The following is a 16,459-nucleotide window of genomic DNA, read 5'->3' on the forward strand; positions in this document are numbered from 1 at the left end:
GCATGTCACGTATAGCAGGACATCCATTTCACATAGACATATGTTTACAGAAATGTGCGCTTTCCTTAGCACATATTTACATATATGGATATATTTAGAGACATACACGTGTATATTTGTGTATTACATATATACTTTTTGGAGTAATAGTGCACATTTATATAAATAAATTTGCATATGTAAATAAATATATCTCTCTGTGTTAAAGTTTAAGTAACACCCAATATCCAATCTCTAGTTTTCTTTTAATTCTCCTCCCACCCCGGGGAAACACAGAAGTGTGTACCCCAAGCCTATGCCAAGATGCCTTGTAACTTGGTTGAGTTCTTCTTTTAATCGACTACTATTGAACATCTTCAAACTGAAAGTTGAATAACGGGCCGGGAGGGGAAATAAGGCCCGACCCAGCATTCGTCCGTGATTTCGCTCCCGGAGCCCCAGCCAGGGGCCGCCGCTCCGACGGATCTACCCTCTGAGGGCAGGGGCGGGAGGCGCGAGCGCCCCTTCTGCGGCCGCGAGTCCCCGCCCTCGGCCACACCCCGCCGCGGCTGCCCCGGCGCGCCGTCCACACCCCTGCGCGCTGCTCCCGCCCGCTCGGGGATCCCCGGCGAGCCGCGCCACCGAGGGGGAGGTGTTCGGCCTGGGCCGGGAGGGAGACGGCAGGCGGCGTCCCCTTTAAAAGCCGCGAGCGCCGCGCCACGGCGCCGCCGTCGCCGCCGGAGTCCTCGCCCAGCCGCGCCGCGCTGCGCCCGGCTCGCGCTGCGCCCGCCGCTCCGCTTCCCACACCCGGCCGGGGATTGGCAGCCGCCGCCGGACATCGGCCGCCACAGGCTTCGCCGCCCACCCGGACGACCTCGGCGCGAGCGCCTCGCGGATTACTGCGGGCTCCGAGGCACCCGCGCCCGCAGACCCTGCGCGGGTTGTAGCACCCGGCCGTGCGCGCCACTGCGCCGTGGCCTCGGCTGCCCGGGCCGCGCCGGAGCCGAAGACCGGCGTGCAGAGCGCCGGGGAGCCGGGAGCCGAGCCCGAGCGCCGCGATGCCGATCACCTCCCGCCGGAGCTCGGGGGCCTGGGACGTGCCGGCCGAGGTGTGATCGTACCCCAGGCTGGCCACAAAGGGCACAGCGGCTTGGCCCGGGGGCGAGGAGAGCGAGGGGAGAGCGCGGCCACCCGCTTCGGCGGCCCGAGACTCGGCTCGACTCGCTGGAGAATGCGCCCGAGGACGCCGGAGCGCCGGAGCCGCGGTGGTTTCAACTGGCTAGCGCTAATGGGGGTGCGCTGGAGGAAGGCAGAGTGATGCGGGGGGGCAACTCGCCCGGCACCGAGATCGCCGCTGCGCCCTTCCCTGGACCCGGCGTCTCCCAGGATGGCTGGCCCGAGCCATGGGCCCCGGCGGAGCTAGCGCCGAGCGCCCGACCCTCGCCCCCACAGTCCCGGAGCCAGCCCCCCGCGGGGCCACGCGTCCCGCGGGCTCTGGTTCCTAAGGACGACGACAGCACCAGCTTTTCCTTTCTCCCTTCCCTTCCCTGCTCCGCACTCCTCCCCCTGCTCGCTGTTGTTGTGTGTCAGCACTTGGCTGGAGACTTCTTGAACTTGCAGGGAGAGTAACTTGCGTTCCCCACTTCGCGCCGGTGCCTCTGCCCCAGCGGACCCAGCCTCGCCGCCTGCGAACCCCGCCGCTCCTCCACTCCACCGCTGGGCCCGACCCGAGACGCCTTTCCCTGCGTGCGGAGAGAGACTGCCCGGCCGGCACCCGGGAGGAGAAGGAGGAGGCGAAGGAAGGGAACCCGCTCCCTGCGCCAGGTCCTTCAGCCAGAGCTTTTTCCATGTGGAGGCTCTTTCAATGGACGTGTCCCCGCGTGCTTCTTAGACGGTCTGCGGTCTCCTAAAGGTAGACAACGTGGGCCGAGGCCGGGGCTGTGGGTGGGCGCGGGGCCCCAGAGGATGAGCCCCTCCCGGGGCCAGGTTGGGCCGGACGTAAACAGAGCAGGTCCACGTGCAGCCGAGCTCCTGCGGGGATGCCCCCATCCTACCGCCGCCAGGCGACCGTCGGCTTTTGCACTCCCGGCTCGCACTCTTCCGCCCCTCCTCCTTCCCTTCTTTTCGGCATTTTATTAGGGCTGTTAACACTTAGATGATTTTTTTTTTAAGTCAAAGAAATCCCTTGGAGAGGGTGGTCCCTGGATTTCACCCGTTAGATGCCAACCTGTACGCCTTGCCGTGGCGATCCCTTCTGTTTCAAGTTTCTCCGGGAGAACTGCTCTCTGTACTCAGAGCTGCGTCCCATTTGGGAAAATATTAGAAGTTGGGATTCTCCCTGTTTGTTTCCAGGAATGCGAGGGGGCAGTTCTCTCGTGCCACCTTGTGCTGACACGGGAATTAATAGATATTAGCCATCTACGTAATCCAATGAAGATACCTGCGTATCTTGACTGCATTGGGGGGAGGGGGTTCGGAGATGGAGTGGGCTGCCCTGACACCTCTGAGGTTAGAGGCGTAGGCCACAGGTTGCAAGTGACTTCGGAAGTTGTGCCCTTGAGTTTACTAGCTCTGGAAGTTATAGACCGTGTGTGTGTATCAGGAAGTTCTATACAGTGCCTCTAAGGAAGTCACATGCACCATTTGTGTTTATATGCAAGCGAGCGCTGTGTGATTGGGTTAGTTTAGGGGACGGAGGGGTGTGAGACCAAACGGTGGTTTCCCCAGGTTCCCTGCACAGGCTGTCAGCGTGTCACAGAAAGAAAAGGTGACAGTCACTGACGCGGGGTGGGGTCGGGGCAAATCTTGTCAGACGGATTGAGAATGGAATGGGAGGGGGAAATCCATCTGGCTCAGGAATTAGGGGTCTTCCATTCTCCCAAACGTTTGAGCTTCAGCTCCTCTGAAGTGTGTCCGCGAGTGTTGTCAGCCGGGTGGGCACCCTGGAGGAGGAAGCAAGGGGACCGAGCGGGAGCCGGGACCGCGGGGGCGGAAAGGGGGAGGGCTGGGCGGAGAACTCCGTGACTCACGTCAGCCCTGTCCTCAGGTCGACCATGGTGGCCGGGACCCGCTGTCTTCTAGCGTTGCTGCTTCCCCAGGTCCTCCTGGGCGTTGCGGCCGGCCTCATTCCCGAGCTGGGCCGGAGGAAGTTCGCGGTGTCTGCTGGCCGGTCTTCGTCCCAGCCCTCGGACGACATCCTGAGTGAGTTCGAGTTGCGGCTGCTTAGCATGTTCGGCCTGAAGCAGAGACCCACCCCCAGCAGGGGTGCCGTGGTGCCCCCCTACATGCTGGACCTGTACCGCCGGCACTCGGGCCAGCCTGGCGCGCCCGCCCCGGACCACCGGCTGGAGAGGGCAGCCAGCCTCGCCAACACCGTGCGCAGCTTCCACCACGAAGGTGAGGCTTGGAGCCGGGGCGCGGGGGGCGGAGACGGGGGCGGGGAGTCGTCCAGCCAAGCGCCCCACAGTGGGCAGACAGCAGGCGTCCCTGGAAGGGCAGCTTGGCCGGGGCGCTGCAGACGTTTCCATGTTTGCCTCTGTAAGAACCTTTACGAACCTGGCATTCACTCACTGCCTGTGTGGCGGGAGAGCCAGGGATTCCCCTTTGGTAAATCTGCACCCTTTTCCTGGCTTGCAGCCAGAAGAGCGACTCCTCCTCCAGGAGCTGGAGAGAAATCAAGTGATGGGGAAGACGAGGGCAAAAGGCTTGCCCCTAGTCAGCTAAACGTGCAAGAATTCCATAGGAGAAGAATGAGAAGGAGGGGGGCAGATTGGGATCTCTTTAGGTCTGTTTGGAAGCCTTTGCTCTATAAATCTGCTTCTCTTGCTTAAGCCGGGGTTTCAAGCATGACAGAGCCAAGGGCAGAATTTTCAGAGATAGTATTGAAAAATCAAAGCCCAGGGCTCCAATGTCTTTCTAATTTACAGTAGATCTGGACCTGGTTTGGAAGATTTCAAATCCCTATCTAATCCTCGTGGGAGATCAATTCCACAATCAATCTTATTGTTTCCACAATGACTTTCTTGTCTTGTGCTTAAATCTGAGATGAACTCCGGAGTAGAGACAAGGCTAGCCTTCAGATAAAAGCTTTTGCAGCAACTGCCTGGTTTCCTTCATGTGCACTGAAATGTGTTTTTTTTTTTTCTTTTATGATACTGGATGTGATTCTTTTAAGGTAGGATACTCATGCTTGTTTCATCAGAAAGGCATTTAGTGGATTTGAAATGTCTTAGAGCAGCTAGTGAGATCTGTTGTACCCAAGTTCTCAGGGCAATTGGTCAAAAATATTTTCCACTTCAATTCTTTTTCTACACTTTTAAATGCTCCTTTGGCTTAACACATTCTACATGAGCCCAGGTTCGTTCAAGTTCTAGAGAATGGTCCAAAGATGTATATCACAGAGCAGCCACTTGTAGGATATCAGGGAACTGGGATATTATTCCGGTTTTCTTGCCTTGCCTTGCTTAGGTGGTCAATTTCAAGTGGAAATCTACCCTCTGATATAAACAAATCAGTAGTGTCACAGCCAGGCATTTTCTGCCAGTGTGAAGGAGAACTTATACTTGTGAGAACAGCAGTCAATAGTGGGAAGGGGTCCTAAAGGCCGGTCACGTAACAAAAGGGACTTCATTAAGGCAGCTATACATAATGAAGGGGACATGAATTGAAAAATCAATTCATTTTTCAGCACATTTCTAAGTGAGGTGCTCTCTGCTAGCAGCAATCATATTTGAAAGGAAATAAGATCTCATTTTACTCCTTCAGGATTCATCCACTGAAAGCAGGAGTTGTCTGTTGTCATGCAGAAGTGTTCTTGTTCCTGTACATTCTGTCATCACCACCTTGGGGAGATTATAGATCCAGATCATCATTCCCAGCTGCTGCTGATTAGAACTGTTTTTCTGGATAGAAAAGTAATAAGAATTGCTATTTCAGCCACCTCTCCTGGAGATACAGCATGGAAACCATTCTGAACTTTATTTTTAAGGCCAAGAAGGCATTGTGTGTGTCTCTTAGAACTTTAAAGGAAGATAGATCATTTAAGGCATTTGACACCTCAAAGCGTTCAGTTGCATGAGGATTCCATCAGTGAAGTCTGCATATATCTCCTTCCTCTGGAAGTGGCTCGACCAAAACTAAACAGGCTAGAATTTATCGGAGTGTATGATTCTAACTTAAATAGCATGCTTGAGTTTATAAGTCAGAATTTATGTCTTTAAATGTGTAAATGTTATGCACCAAATAGTGCAGAAGTTACCAACTTGCTTAAAATCAACTTGCAATAACTTCAGATCTTTATGCAATTAGATAATAAAAAAAAGCTATGTAATGTTTGCCCCAAGTTTCAACAAACCCATTCCTTTTCTTCTTAAGACTAGCCTATAATCACTAAGCTACAAATTGCCCTTTTTTGAAGACTGTTTCAGTTTTACATAAACCAGAATTTGGTTTTTGTAAATATTCTTGTTTATAAAACATCCATGCATGGCACTAAAAAATCTTTTAATAAACCATGTAATTAAGGCTGCAGGTTTAAGAGCAGAATTTGGTTCCTAGAGCCTTTGTGGACGTTTGTTTGGTAAAGGACCAAAGGACCTGATTACAAGAATTACCTGTTGGTTTTATTTGCGGGTGGCATCTGGGTGATTTGGCGAAATACAAGACAAGAAGTATCATGATGGCATTCTTTCAACCGATGTGTGAAGATAATGGGTCCACATCATAGGTGATCTGACACAGAAATGATCAGTTGTCATTTCTCCTATTAAGCTTTGTCTAGTCCTTTCTCCAGTGGCTTTTATTCGGGAGAGCCCAAGCGCTGGAAAAATTTCCTTTTTTCAAAGTTGTTAAAAAGTGCTTCGGAACTGCCACTGAGGATAGAAAAATCACTTCTTCAACTGGAAACAGTGTTTTGTGTTTTGCTTGTAGTTAAAAACACGTTGAAATTGGTTGACTTGATTGGCCTTGCAAAAAATCCTCATTCTTTCCTGTCAGATTGGAATATGGAAGGACCACGTGCTTGCTCTCCAGACTCTGAAGGACACAGTTCTCCTTTTGCCCAAAATAACTGAATTATTTGCCTCTATGACTGAAGCTTTGAAATAGAGATTAACCCTATTCCCACAAATGTAGTGTTCTTAAAAATATCCATTTAAAAGGAGAGTTCAAGAAACAACCACTGCTCTGTGATGGAGCACTGGTATCACAAATTCCCAATGCAACCAAAGGATTTGGACACATACACCCCCCCAAACCAGTGCTCACTTGGGGTGCTTCCCTAGTGTCCCCCAGGTATTTCATTGTGATTGTGAAAGGCCCCCTTTAGGTAGAACAGGCGTTCTATTTGGAAATGCTCATAGAGATTGAGACTTTGGTGCCCAGAGATAGTTCTTGCACTTAGGTTTTCCATTTTGCCTCTTTTTTAGTGGTTCCTTTCTGTTCCCCCTTGATCCCTCCTCATTGAGCTATTTTGTCTTTTTAAGACTTGCCCTTTGTGTATTTCACCAAATAAGTAGCAATGAGAGGGCCCTGGATCATTCCAAAGGTGTTGGAGGCAAGAGAGTGGGAAGAGGCCAAATCGGGGTTGGTGACCACGACCATGCTCTTTCTTTTACCTGCCATCTCCTTTGTTGTCTTTGTTTTTTTAACTGATTCATTTTAACCTTTCGTATTTTATTGGGTTTTTTTTTCTCCTTGATACATCAATTCTCTAACCATTATTTTATATTTTGGAAAATTTTATTTATTATTCTCCACTACTTTCATTTTATTTCAGGGCAGTGATTTCCAACCTTACTGATTTACTAGAACATTCCCAGGTTTTTATTGTTGTTTTCTTAATGGACATTTTTTGTCTAAAGAGTGTTACAAAATTCTCAAAATGTAATGACAACTCACTTTTTGCTAAAACTCATCAAAACTTGTCCTCGTCATACTGTAGGACAAAGAGGCAGTCACAAAATATCAGTGGTTCCACACAAGCTCTGTATGTCCCAGTGGCCCCTGCCACTTTACTTTTCTGCTTTACTTTTCTGTTCTGTCTGCTTCTTCCACCATTTCTATCCCTTTAACTGAGACAGAACTTGCCCTATGGTTATCACTGTGTTAAATATAAATCTGCCTCTAATGGTTTTGACTTTTGCTTGAGTTTTTGACTCCTCCCCTATGTGAGATGGTGCCGTCTAGTGGCCAGAAACTTGGGAGCTGCAGTAGACTCAAGTTCATAGCTATGTTCTTAGTTTACTAGCTCTGTGACCTTAGGAAAGTCACATAACATCTCTGAGCTCCAGCTATTTCATTTACAAAATGGAGCTAGTAACAGTTCCTCTCTAACTGATTTGTCATAAGGTAATTCATATAAAGTTCTTAGTGCCAGACCTGGCACAAACAACCATTCAGCGTACTTGCTGTCATTATCGTGATGACTTATTTCTTTATGTCCTATTCTCCCCTGGTCTAGGGAAGAGGAGGCCAAAGTGGACCTAGGCTAGCTGAGGGAATTCAGTCTCATCTTTTCGAATGTAGATGAATAATTGACAGTGTAGATGATTAAGTTAGAAATTCACTTTTTGGAGGAGAGGTCAAATGTCATTGTTGCCTTATTTTTCTTTACTTTCCCACATTTTTGAAGCCATAGCTCCATCTATTTGGATAAGAACTTAGAGGTTCAAGAACCCATGTCTAAGATAGGTTGGAATCCTCAGATCCCTTGGAAAGTGCAGCTTATTCAATAAGGGTTATTTACAGAGAATTAATAATTGTATATACCTCTAGAAAAGCATACATTACCTGCTTAGGTAAATGCTCCATATTTTCAGAATCCCTAGGCTGGATGTGGTGATTTGCAGATTCTTTACTTCATTTCAAAAGATGCAGATTTTATTCTGCCTTCTAGAAAAAATTCATGTTCCCTTGAAGATCAAAGGAGAGGGTAGTAGGTGACCTAACCTTAGTCAGTTGTCTTCCTGGGTTTGGGGGTTCCTGTGACTTTCTGACTTATCTCTGTGACCAGAGTCTGCAGTCAGGGGTCTTGTCATGGAGGCCTGTGTATTAAGGAGGGATAGTGGTCCTTCAGGGATTAGGCTGACTGAGATGAAACTGCAAAGTTGGAGAGGGATCTTCACATTACTTGTGAATTTTTAATAGTGTAATTTTTTCCTTTGCTAAGTGATTATCCTTTTGGCCACTTACCTCCAATGAGATTTTGAAGCACATGAAACTGCTTTTTCATAGGTTAAATCCAGTTGAATGGTGGTATTTTTATATAATTCAGTCTCATATTAGTCTTTTGGAGGGTTATTGTTCTATTTAATGCCCCTTTTATACCCATCCTCTTTAGTTCATTTGCTTGTCTCTCGTGCTTACCTGGGAGATTGTTCCTTCATCCTCCTCCTGGCTGTGTGTGTGTGTGTGTGTGTGTGTGTGTGTGTGTGTGTGTGTGTATGATTTCTCTGGGCACCTTTGTTAATACAGCTGTTCCCCAAAGGCCCTGGATAATGTGCCGTTCCTTCCTCTCCTTAAAAGAAGAGAGAGCGCTTTTAGGTGTGCTGGGATCAGCGAAGTCAGTTGCCCGGGTCCAGCCGTTGGCTTTGTGTCATTGTGTCTGATGGATGTGCTGATTTTTAGGTCACTCTTCTTTTCTCTGGTAGCTGGTGGCTTCTCTGCTGAAAGAATGCCTTCAGGGGAAACATCAGAGGGCTCCTGAATTGCAGGGAGGAAAGGAAAGAAGGGGCTAAACACAACCCTTGATACTTGTCGGAGCCACAGAGGAGAGCTCTGGTTGATTGGTGGGAGGGTTATGTTAAAAATAGTGCCTGGCCCGAAGTACCATTAGCCAGCAGCGGGGTTTAGAGCGGCTCCCCAAAGGTATCCGTACGGGTGCGGGTTAGCAGCCTTGAGGGGACCGTGGGGGACTCCCTTCTTGGACTGATGGTCGCCCTGTCCAAGGAGAGGAGCTTTAGATCTTTCTGTTCCGAGTCTGGCTGCTCACCCCTGGCCTCAAGTCTTACTCCTTGGCCAAGGCTAATGGTTCTTCTATTCATTTCTATATTATTTAACAAAAAGGCACTTTAAAATATGTTCCTGGGGCTTCCCTGGTGGCGCAGTGGTTGAGAGTCCGCCTGCCGAGGCAGGGGACATGGGTTCGTGCCCCGGTCCGGGAGGATCCCACATGCCGCGGAGCGGCTGGGCCCGTGAGCCATGGTCACTGAGCCTGCGCGTCCGGAGCCTGTGCTCCGCAACGGGAGAGGCCACAACAGTGAGAAGCCCGCGTACTGCAAAAAAAAAAAAAAAAAAAAAAAAGTTCCTGGCAATTTATACCTGCACGTGAAAAACGTTCTTTAAAACCTTGAGCCTCGAAGGGCAGTTCACCAGCTTCCAGCATTACCTAACCTGGGAGCTGCTAGAAATGCTGCATCTCCGACCCTACCCTAGACTCACCCACTGAATCAGAATCTGCATTTGAAGAGTTAAGGTGTCCTATAGGTGTTGTGCACACAGGTTGAAGTTTGAGAAACGTCGCATTAAAGTATTCCTCCATAATTTGGTATAAACCACCCCTGTTGACCTTAGCTGGCAATGATGACTGTTGCTTTGATGATGAAGGTTTACACAGGTAGAACCTTTGAGTGAACGATCTGAAGTGATTATCCTTTGCTAAGGTGTCTAAATTTTGTGAACAATGAATAGCTGTTTGGTTCAGGAGAAATACAACCAGAAAATTAATGAAAATATGGTTTCCTCTTATGGTGGTGACACGGCCAAATAGATTTTGTTAGCACTTAGGTTGGATCCTGAATGAAGCAGGTAAAATTTGTTGATAGTGAAATAACAGGATGTGGTAAAGCTAGAAGAAAGTAAACCCAAATATCCCAAATTCTAGTGCTGTTTACTATCTATTTAATAATGTGCACCTTTGATGATTTGCAGACTGTACATTCAAGGTGCTATGTTATATTTTATTGTTTGCTCGACAAGCAGTACTCCTTAAAATTGCAATTCTGGAATTTTAAATCAGGAAGAACTTTTATGAATAGCCCACTAGAATGACTATTTTAAAATAATGATAATAGATATAAAATGATTATTCTGTAATTAGATTATCCCTTACATCATGAATGTCATAATGGCATTTCTGTAGATTTTTATAAATTTGGGGGAGATTTATCTGTATCCTGTAGCCTATTATTAGGTAGGTGTATATTTTTAATATGGTTTATTTTTTTTTTAAGATAAAGGAATTACAAACAGAAGAGAATTATTTTTTTCCCAAAAGCATCTGAAATGAGATTTTGACTTTTGAGGTCATAAAGAGGTGAGGGAACAGACAAAGTTGGGAAGTTATTTTTCTTGAAATCATCCAGCCTTAATTACCACAGTGTCCTAGTACCACCCTTACGTTTCCAAAGAAGTAGATCCCTGTAAATGCCTTTGTCTCTGGACTTTTGAGTAAAATAGTAGGGTGTACTTTGCAAAATGTCATCGTTGATGTTGAGTTTCAGAGTCTTTAATTAGGAAACTGAAATCTGTATATCGAGATTTGTAAATCATCTAAATTGCAGAGTAATGTTTTAGAATACTGCTTAAGGGATTGACATTAAAGCCTTTTTCTTTTTAAGAAATGCAATAATTTCCTCAAATCCTCACTCATTAGACCTCTATTAACTATAGTGCTGACTTTTTTTTTTTTTTGCCCTAAAGTCTGTGAATTCCAAAGAAATGCTTCACCATTTCCCCCATTATTATCGCCACCTGGAAGCAGTATTCACGTATTAGATTAAACACGTAACAGTGAATTGTGAAATTTTGTTTCATGGTGTGTATATCGACATAAATGTATAGAAAAGGGAGGATCATTTCTTTATCTAAATGGGAAATTTTAACTTTCTGGCTGCAGATTTTTACATGTGTTAAATCAAACCCTGAAGTGATGTATATAAGTCCTTATATACAATCAAATTGTCATACTTCCCTTACTGAATGATTTTTCTTTTTTTCCACTTTTTTCCATTAAATTAGAATCTTTGGAAGAATTGCCAGAAATGAGTGGAAAAACAACCCGTAGATTCTTCTTTAATTTAACTTCTATCCCCACTGAGGAGTTTATCACCTCAGCAGAACTTCAGGTCTTTCGGGAACAGATACAGGAAACTTTGGAAAACAATACCAGTTTCCATCACCGAATTAATATTTATGAAATTATAAAACCTGCCACAGCCAACTCCAAGTTCCCCGTGACCAGACTTCTGGACACCAGGTTGGTGACTCAGAATGCCAGCAGGTGGGAGAGCTTTGATGTCACCCCTGCCGTGATGAGGTGGACAGCACAGGGGCTCGCCAACCATGGATTTGTGGTGGAGGTGGCCCACCCAGAGGACAGCCACGGGGTCTCCAAGAGGCACGTGCGGATTAGCAGGTCTTTGCACCAAGACGAGCACAGCTGGTCACAGAGAAGGCCCTTGCTGGTCACTTTTGGCCACGATGGGAAAGGACACCCTCTCCACCAAAGAGAAAAGCGTCAGGCGAAACACAAACAGCGGAAACGCCTCAAGTCCAGTTGTAAGAGACACCCTTTGTACGTGGACTTCAGTGACGTGGGGTGGAATGACTGGATCGTTGCCCCCCCGGGGTATCATGCCTTTTACTGCCATGGGGAGTGCCCTTTCCCCCTGGCCGATCACCTGAACTCCACGAACCACGCCATCGTCCAGACGCTGGTCAACTCAGTTAACTCTAAGATTCCCAAGGCATGCTGTGTCCCAACGGAACTCAGTGCCATCTCCATGCTGTACCTTGACGAGAATGAAAAGGTGGTATTAAAGAACTATCAGGACATGGTTGTCGAGGGTTGTGGGTGTCGTTAGCACAGCAAAATAAAATAAAATAAATATATATATATATATATATATTTTAGAAAAAAGCAAAAAAAAAAAATCAAGTTGACACTTTAATATTTCCCAATGAAGACTTTATTTATGGAATGGAATGGAGAAAAAAAACAGCTATTTTGAAAATATATTTATATCTACGAAAGGAAGTTGGGAAAGCAAATATTTTAATCAGAGAATTATTCCTTAAAGATTTTAAAATGTATTTAGTTGTACATTTTATATGGGTTCAACCCCAGCACATGAAGTATAATGGTCAGATTTATTTTGTATTTATTTACTATTATAACCACTTTTTAGGAAAAATAGCTAATTTGTATTTATATGTAATCAAAAGAAGTATTGGGTTTGTACATAATTTTCCAAAAATTGTAGTTGTTTTCAGTCGTGTGTATTTAAGATGAAAAGTCTACATGGAAGGTTACTCTGGCAAAGTGCTTAGCACATTTGCTTTTTTTTTGCAGTGCTACTGTTAAGGTCACAAGTTCATGTCCAGAAAAAAAAAAAAAAAAGTGGATAATCCACTCTGCTGACTTTCAAGATTATTATATTATTCAATTCTCAGGAATGTTGCAGAGTGGTTGTCCAGTCCATGAGAACTTACGTCGTTATTAGGTGGAATATTTGGATAAGAACCAGACATTGCTGATCTAATACAGAAACCCCCCCACCCCTTAGTTTGCAGAAAGAGTAAAGCAGGACCAATAGAAATAATTAAGAAAACGATGAACCTGCAGGAAAGTGAATGATGGTTTGTTGTTCCTCTTTCCTAAACTAGTGACCCCTTCAAAGGGGCTGGTCTGGCCAAAGTATTAAATAAAACATAAGATTTCTTCATTATTGATATTGTGGTCATGTATATTTAAAATTGATATCTAGTGGCCCTCATGAAGAGTTGAAAATTGATTTCTATTTTACTTTTACCTCACCTAAGAGCTCTTTATGCTCAAAAGGACTCAACTTTCTAACTTTGCCCCTCCGCAGCAAAATTGTTTTCTGCCTACCCCTGTTCTCTGTTCCATCAGCTTGCTTTTCTTTCCAAGGTTATGTGTTTGAACACATTTCTCCAAATGTTAAACCTATTTCAGATAATAAATATCAAAGCTCTGGCATTTCATTCTATAAAAGCCAACCTGTAAGAGAAAATGGTGCATTTGTACAGCGTTCACAAAGATTACCTTGTGTTTGCATTTTTGCTTCTGAGGCTACTCATTTGGGAGGGAGGTAGGGAGAAGGCGAGGAATGGTTGGAAATTTGCAGGCAAGTCATTGGCTAATTCCTAGGAATTAATCAATGATTTAGTATTTCACATGAACCTCTTTGGGGCAGGAAGATTTAAGAGAAAACCGAAGCAACAAAAATCAAGCCAAACCTGGGGAACCCAAGATAAAGTTTCAGAGATGATATCCCATGCAATAGAGGCAATGGTGCCAAAAAATTAGAAAGGGAAAGTGTCTGAGATCAAGCTTCTACAAGGACATCTGCCAGTTGGACTGAAGCCCAAGCAGAATGAAGTCGAATTAGGCCGCTCAGAATGAACACATACCAGTGGCAGGGCTTCTGTGCTCTGGGTTGAAATCAGACCCAAGGAAGGGTTTGGTGGGTATGCTTGTATGGCCAGGGGACCCACAACCCCACAATTTTACTGGAAGTATTTTAAGGTCAATTTCTAGGACTTTGTGTCACCTCTGATCCTGCTGTGATTGGTGAGGCCTAGTTCTAATTTCCTTTCCTAGCCCTGCCTTGATTTGGCGGAAAAAAAGTGTGTTAGTAAAGGAACAGACTGTTATCATCAGATTCTTCCCAGGAATTAACTTGCAATGACCCTGTTACATTTTGGGTTATATTTTGGGTGTGATAGGTTTAACCCTAGTTTTGAGATTACGTAGATCATATTTTTCTAAAAAATTAGTACAAGTTATCTTTTATTCCTTCCACTGTTAAAACCTTTTAGTTTCTTTTTATCCCTATTCTATTGCTCTTTATGTATCATTGGTGTTAGACACCCCTGTGGAGAGCGGGATCGTCTTTGGCCCTTGGCATTCTTCACCCTCTCTTGCCATGGATGTGAGGGGCAGGCTGCACAGTCGTAACATCTTAAAGAATAATAATCCGTGTTTTCTCATCTCCAAATACTCCAGATAAGAGCTGTAAAAGTACAGCACAAGAATTTCCATACATTTGGCAGTTCCGTCCCTTTTTATTTCTCTGCTTCATTGGGTCTGATTTTCTCGGTTAAAATGGTTCTCAAATGTTCTTTTCTCAAATGGTTCTCAAATGGTTCTTGCATAATAGATATGTGTAAATATATATACACATATATATGTGAATATATATAAATATATACACAAATATATGTGTAAATATACATACAAGTATATGTGTAAATACATATAAATATATGTGTAAATATATATAGACATATGTAATATGTATAAATAGACATATGAAGATATATGTGATTAGTATTACATATATATAGATGATGGCATTTTCAATTTAGTTTCAGGGATTTTTTAATAGTTGAGGACTCTGACCCTCTTGGCAGCTCATTTGAGAAACATAATATTCTTACATATATTCTACGTTCCTACAGACATTTTGTCTCACATTCTTCATTCTAAGAAAAAAAGTGTCGTAACTAACCCCGTGACACTGAATGTCTTCAGTTTTCAGTCACTATTCTATAGGAAACTTTGAATCTTTTCAGAGTTAGCTTTTCAAAAAATGTAGTAAGTTTCTGAATTTGGGGAGATCACCTTTCAAAATTAAGTTGTGTCATCTTGTTTTGTGCTTGTCTGGGCTGTGTGCACCTCCCTGGCATGGTTTTAGCCTGTATGGCAGGTCCAGATTGCTCTGTTCATTTTTTGCCTTCAAAATTGGGGAAGAAGAAGATGAGTCGTTTACAAATTTCTCTGTACTTCCATTTTTTTGTAATTTCTACTCCATTTGCTGCTTTAAATTGTACCTCAAGAGGCCAAGAGTGGAGAGGTGATCTATCAGTCTGGTCTAGGTAGCAGGCTACATCATTATTGGATAATCTAAGTGTTCCATATTTTTTTCCTCAGTTTTTTATTGGAGGTGGAAAAATCATTTGTGCAATTCACAGCACTTTTTAAAATAGTGTATTTCTATTCTAGAGTCATATTAATGTTAAGATATTGATTCACGGAGTGTTAGATTCCACAGCACCCCCCCCCCTCCAGTGTGTTATAAGGCAAAAAGAACCTAGCCTTGCAGTAAAGAACAATTTAAGTGTACAAATAAGTGTGACATGGATAGGCAATCACAAAGAAGTAGGACTGCCCTGGCACTATTCTATTCCTTTTCTGCTTTATTTTTTGCAGGGGGCAGGTAGGGTGAGATGGGATTAATGCAGGTCTGCTTCACTCAGGTAAATTGCTTTTCCTCTTGCCTGAACCCCACTGACATAAATTACAGCCTTATGGTTTTCTCCAGGGCAGAGTTTTCTCACTGTTTCCCTGCCCTGCAAACTTCAAAGTGAACTTCCACCTAACTTGGGGGACCAATGCTCTAAATAAAACTTTTCAGATTTTAATGTGCATGCGAATCACCAATACTAGCTCCAGGAGGATGCAGCCTTGATGTGTATACAGACCCCTTGGGATCATGTTATAACATAGGTTCTGTTACCATGAGTCGGGGGTGGGGCCTGAGATTCTGCATTTCCAACACATTCCCAGGTGTAGCTGCCTTTACCCACTGGCTTATGGTCTTACACATTGAGTAGCAAGGCTCTAAGGATTCTCAATCACAACAGCAGAAAGCGGTACTAAGTTTAGGCCCCTTGCTAAGAAGTAGCACTAAAAGGAAAAACAAAACAAAACAACAAAACCTGTATGCAGGATGGCATTTGGATACATTTTATCTAAAATGATGCCCTATATATTTTTTTCAAAGGCATTATTTTCCCCCACAAGATGACTGGCAATTTTGTGTTCTAGCCACCCTCAGACATGAAAACACTTGGTTGCTTATCTTGTAAAATCTGTTCAGCTTGCTTGCTTGGGCATGTATGTAGTCAGTTTAGTCAAATACGTGTCAGTACATCTATGTGGATGGGGGAGCAGGTGCAAGCCCTTAACGTACTTTTAAAAAGTTTTAACACTTAAGTCAGTCCACTGAGTTGATCCCGTGTGATCTTAGTGCCAAGCATCTGAGTTAAACGTTTTCCCTTTGAAGGCAGCAAATAGATGTCATACATTTGAAGCATTTGTTTATACTAAAAATGATGCTTTATTTTTTTTTCAAGTTCTAAGACAGTTCACTCTGCAGCACCATTGAGCCTAGAGGGTGATATAAAGCTTCCCAAGCTAGTATTTGACATTTGATTTAATGGATATTGGAATTTGTGATGCCACGGTTGGCTTCGAAGAAGGTGCTGAAGTGAATGGGTTCTGACTAGAAAAAGTTAAAGGAATTGATTTCCGTCTGCAAAGGGGGTCAGCAAAGAAAGAACTTTGTCTTGTCCCCTCTTTTACAGCAAAACGTCTTAGGAAGGTCATCTGTTTAGTAGCCGCATTTTACTTTCTAAGGGAGCACTTTGAAGGTTTCTTAAAAGCAACTCAGATTTG

At 44.7% G+C, this 16,459-nt stretch overlaps 1 protein-coding gene across 1 annotated transcript; it reads left to right on the forward strand.

The window, feature by feature from the left end:
- Positions 1 to 1,765: 1,765 nt before the first annotated feature.
- Positions 1,766 to 12,708, forward strand: BMP2 (bone morphogenetic protein 2). The gene is made up of 3 exons (XM_081257137.1): positions 1,766 to 1,891; positions 3,026 to 3,375; positions 10,996 to 12,708. Exons 2-3 carry the CDS (start codon positions 3,033 to 3,035, stop codon positions 11,838 to 11,840), a joined length of 1,188 nt encoding a protein of 395 aa, XP_081113263.1. The 5' UTR covers positions 1,766 to 1,891; positions 3,026 to 3,032; the 3' UTR covers positions 11,841 to 12,708.
- The last annotated feature ends 3,751 nt before the right edge of the window (positions 12,709 to 16,459 follow it).

This window comes from Mesoplodon bidens, assembly GCF_964165515.1.
Source record: "Mesoplodon bidens genome assembly, chromosome: 15".
Lineage (NCBI taxonomy): Eukaryota > Metazoa > Chordata > Mammalia > Artiodactyla > Ziphiidae > Mesoplodon > Mesoplodon bidens.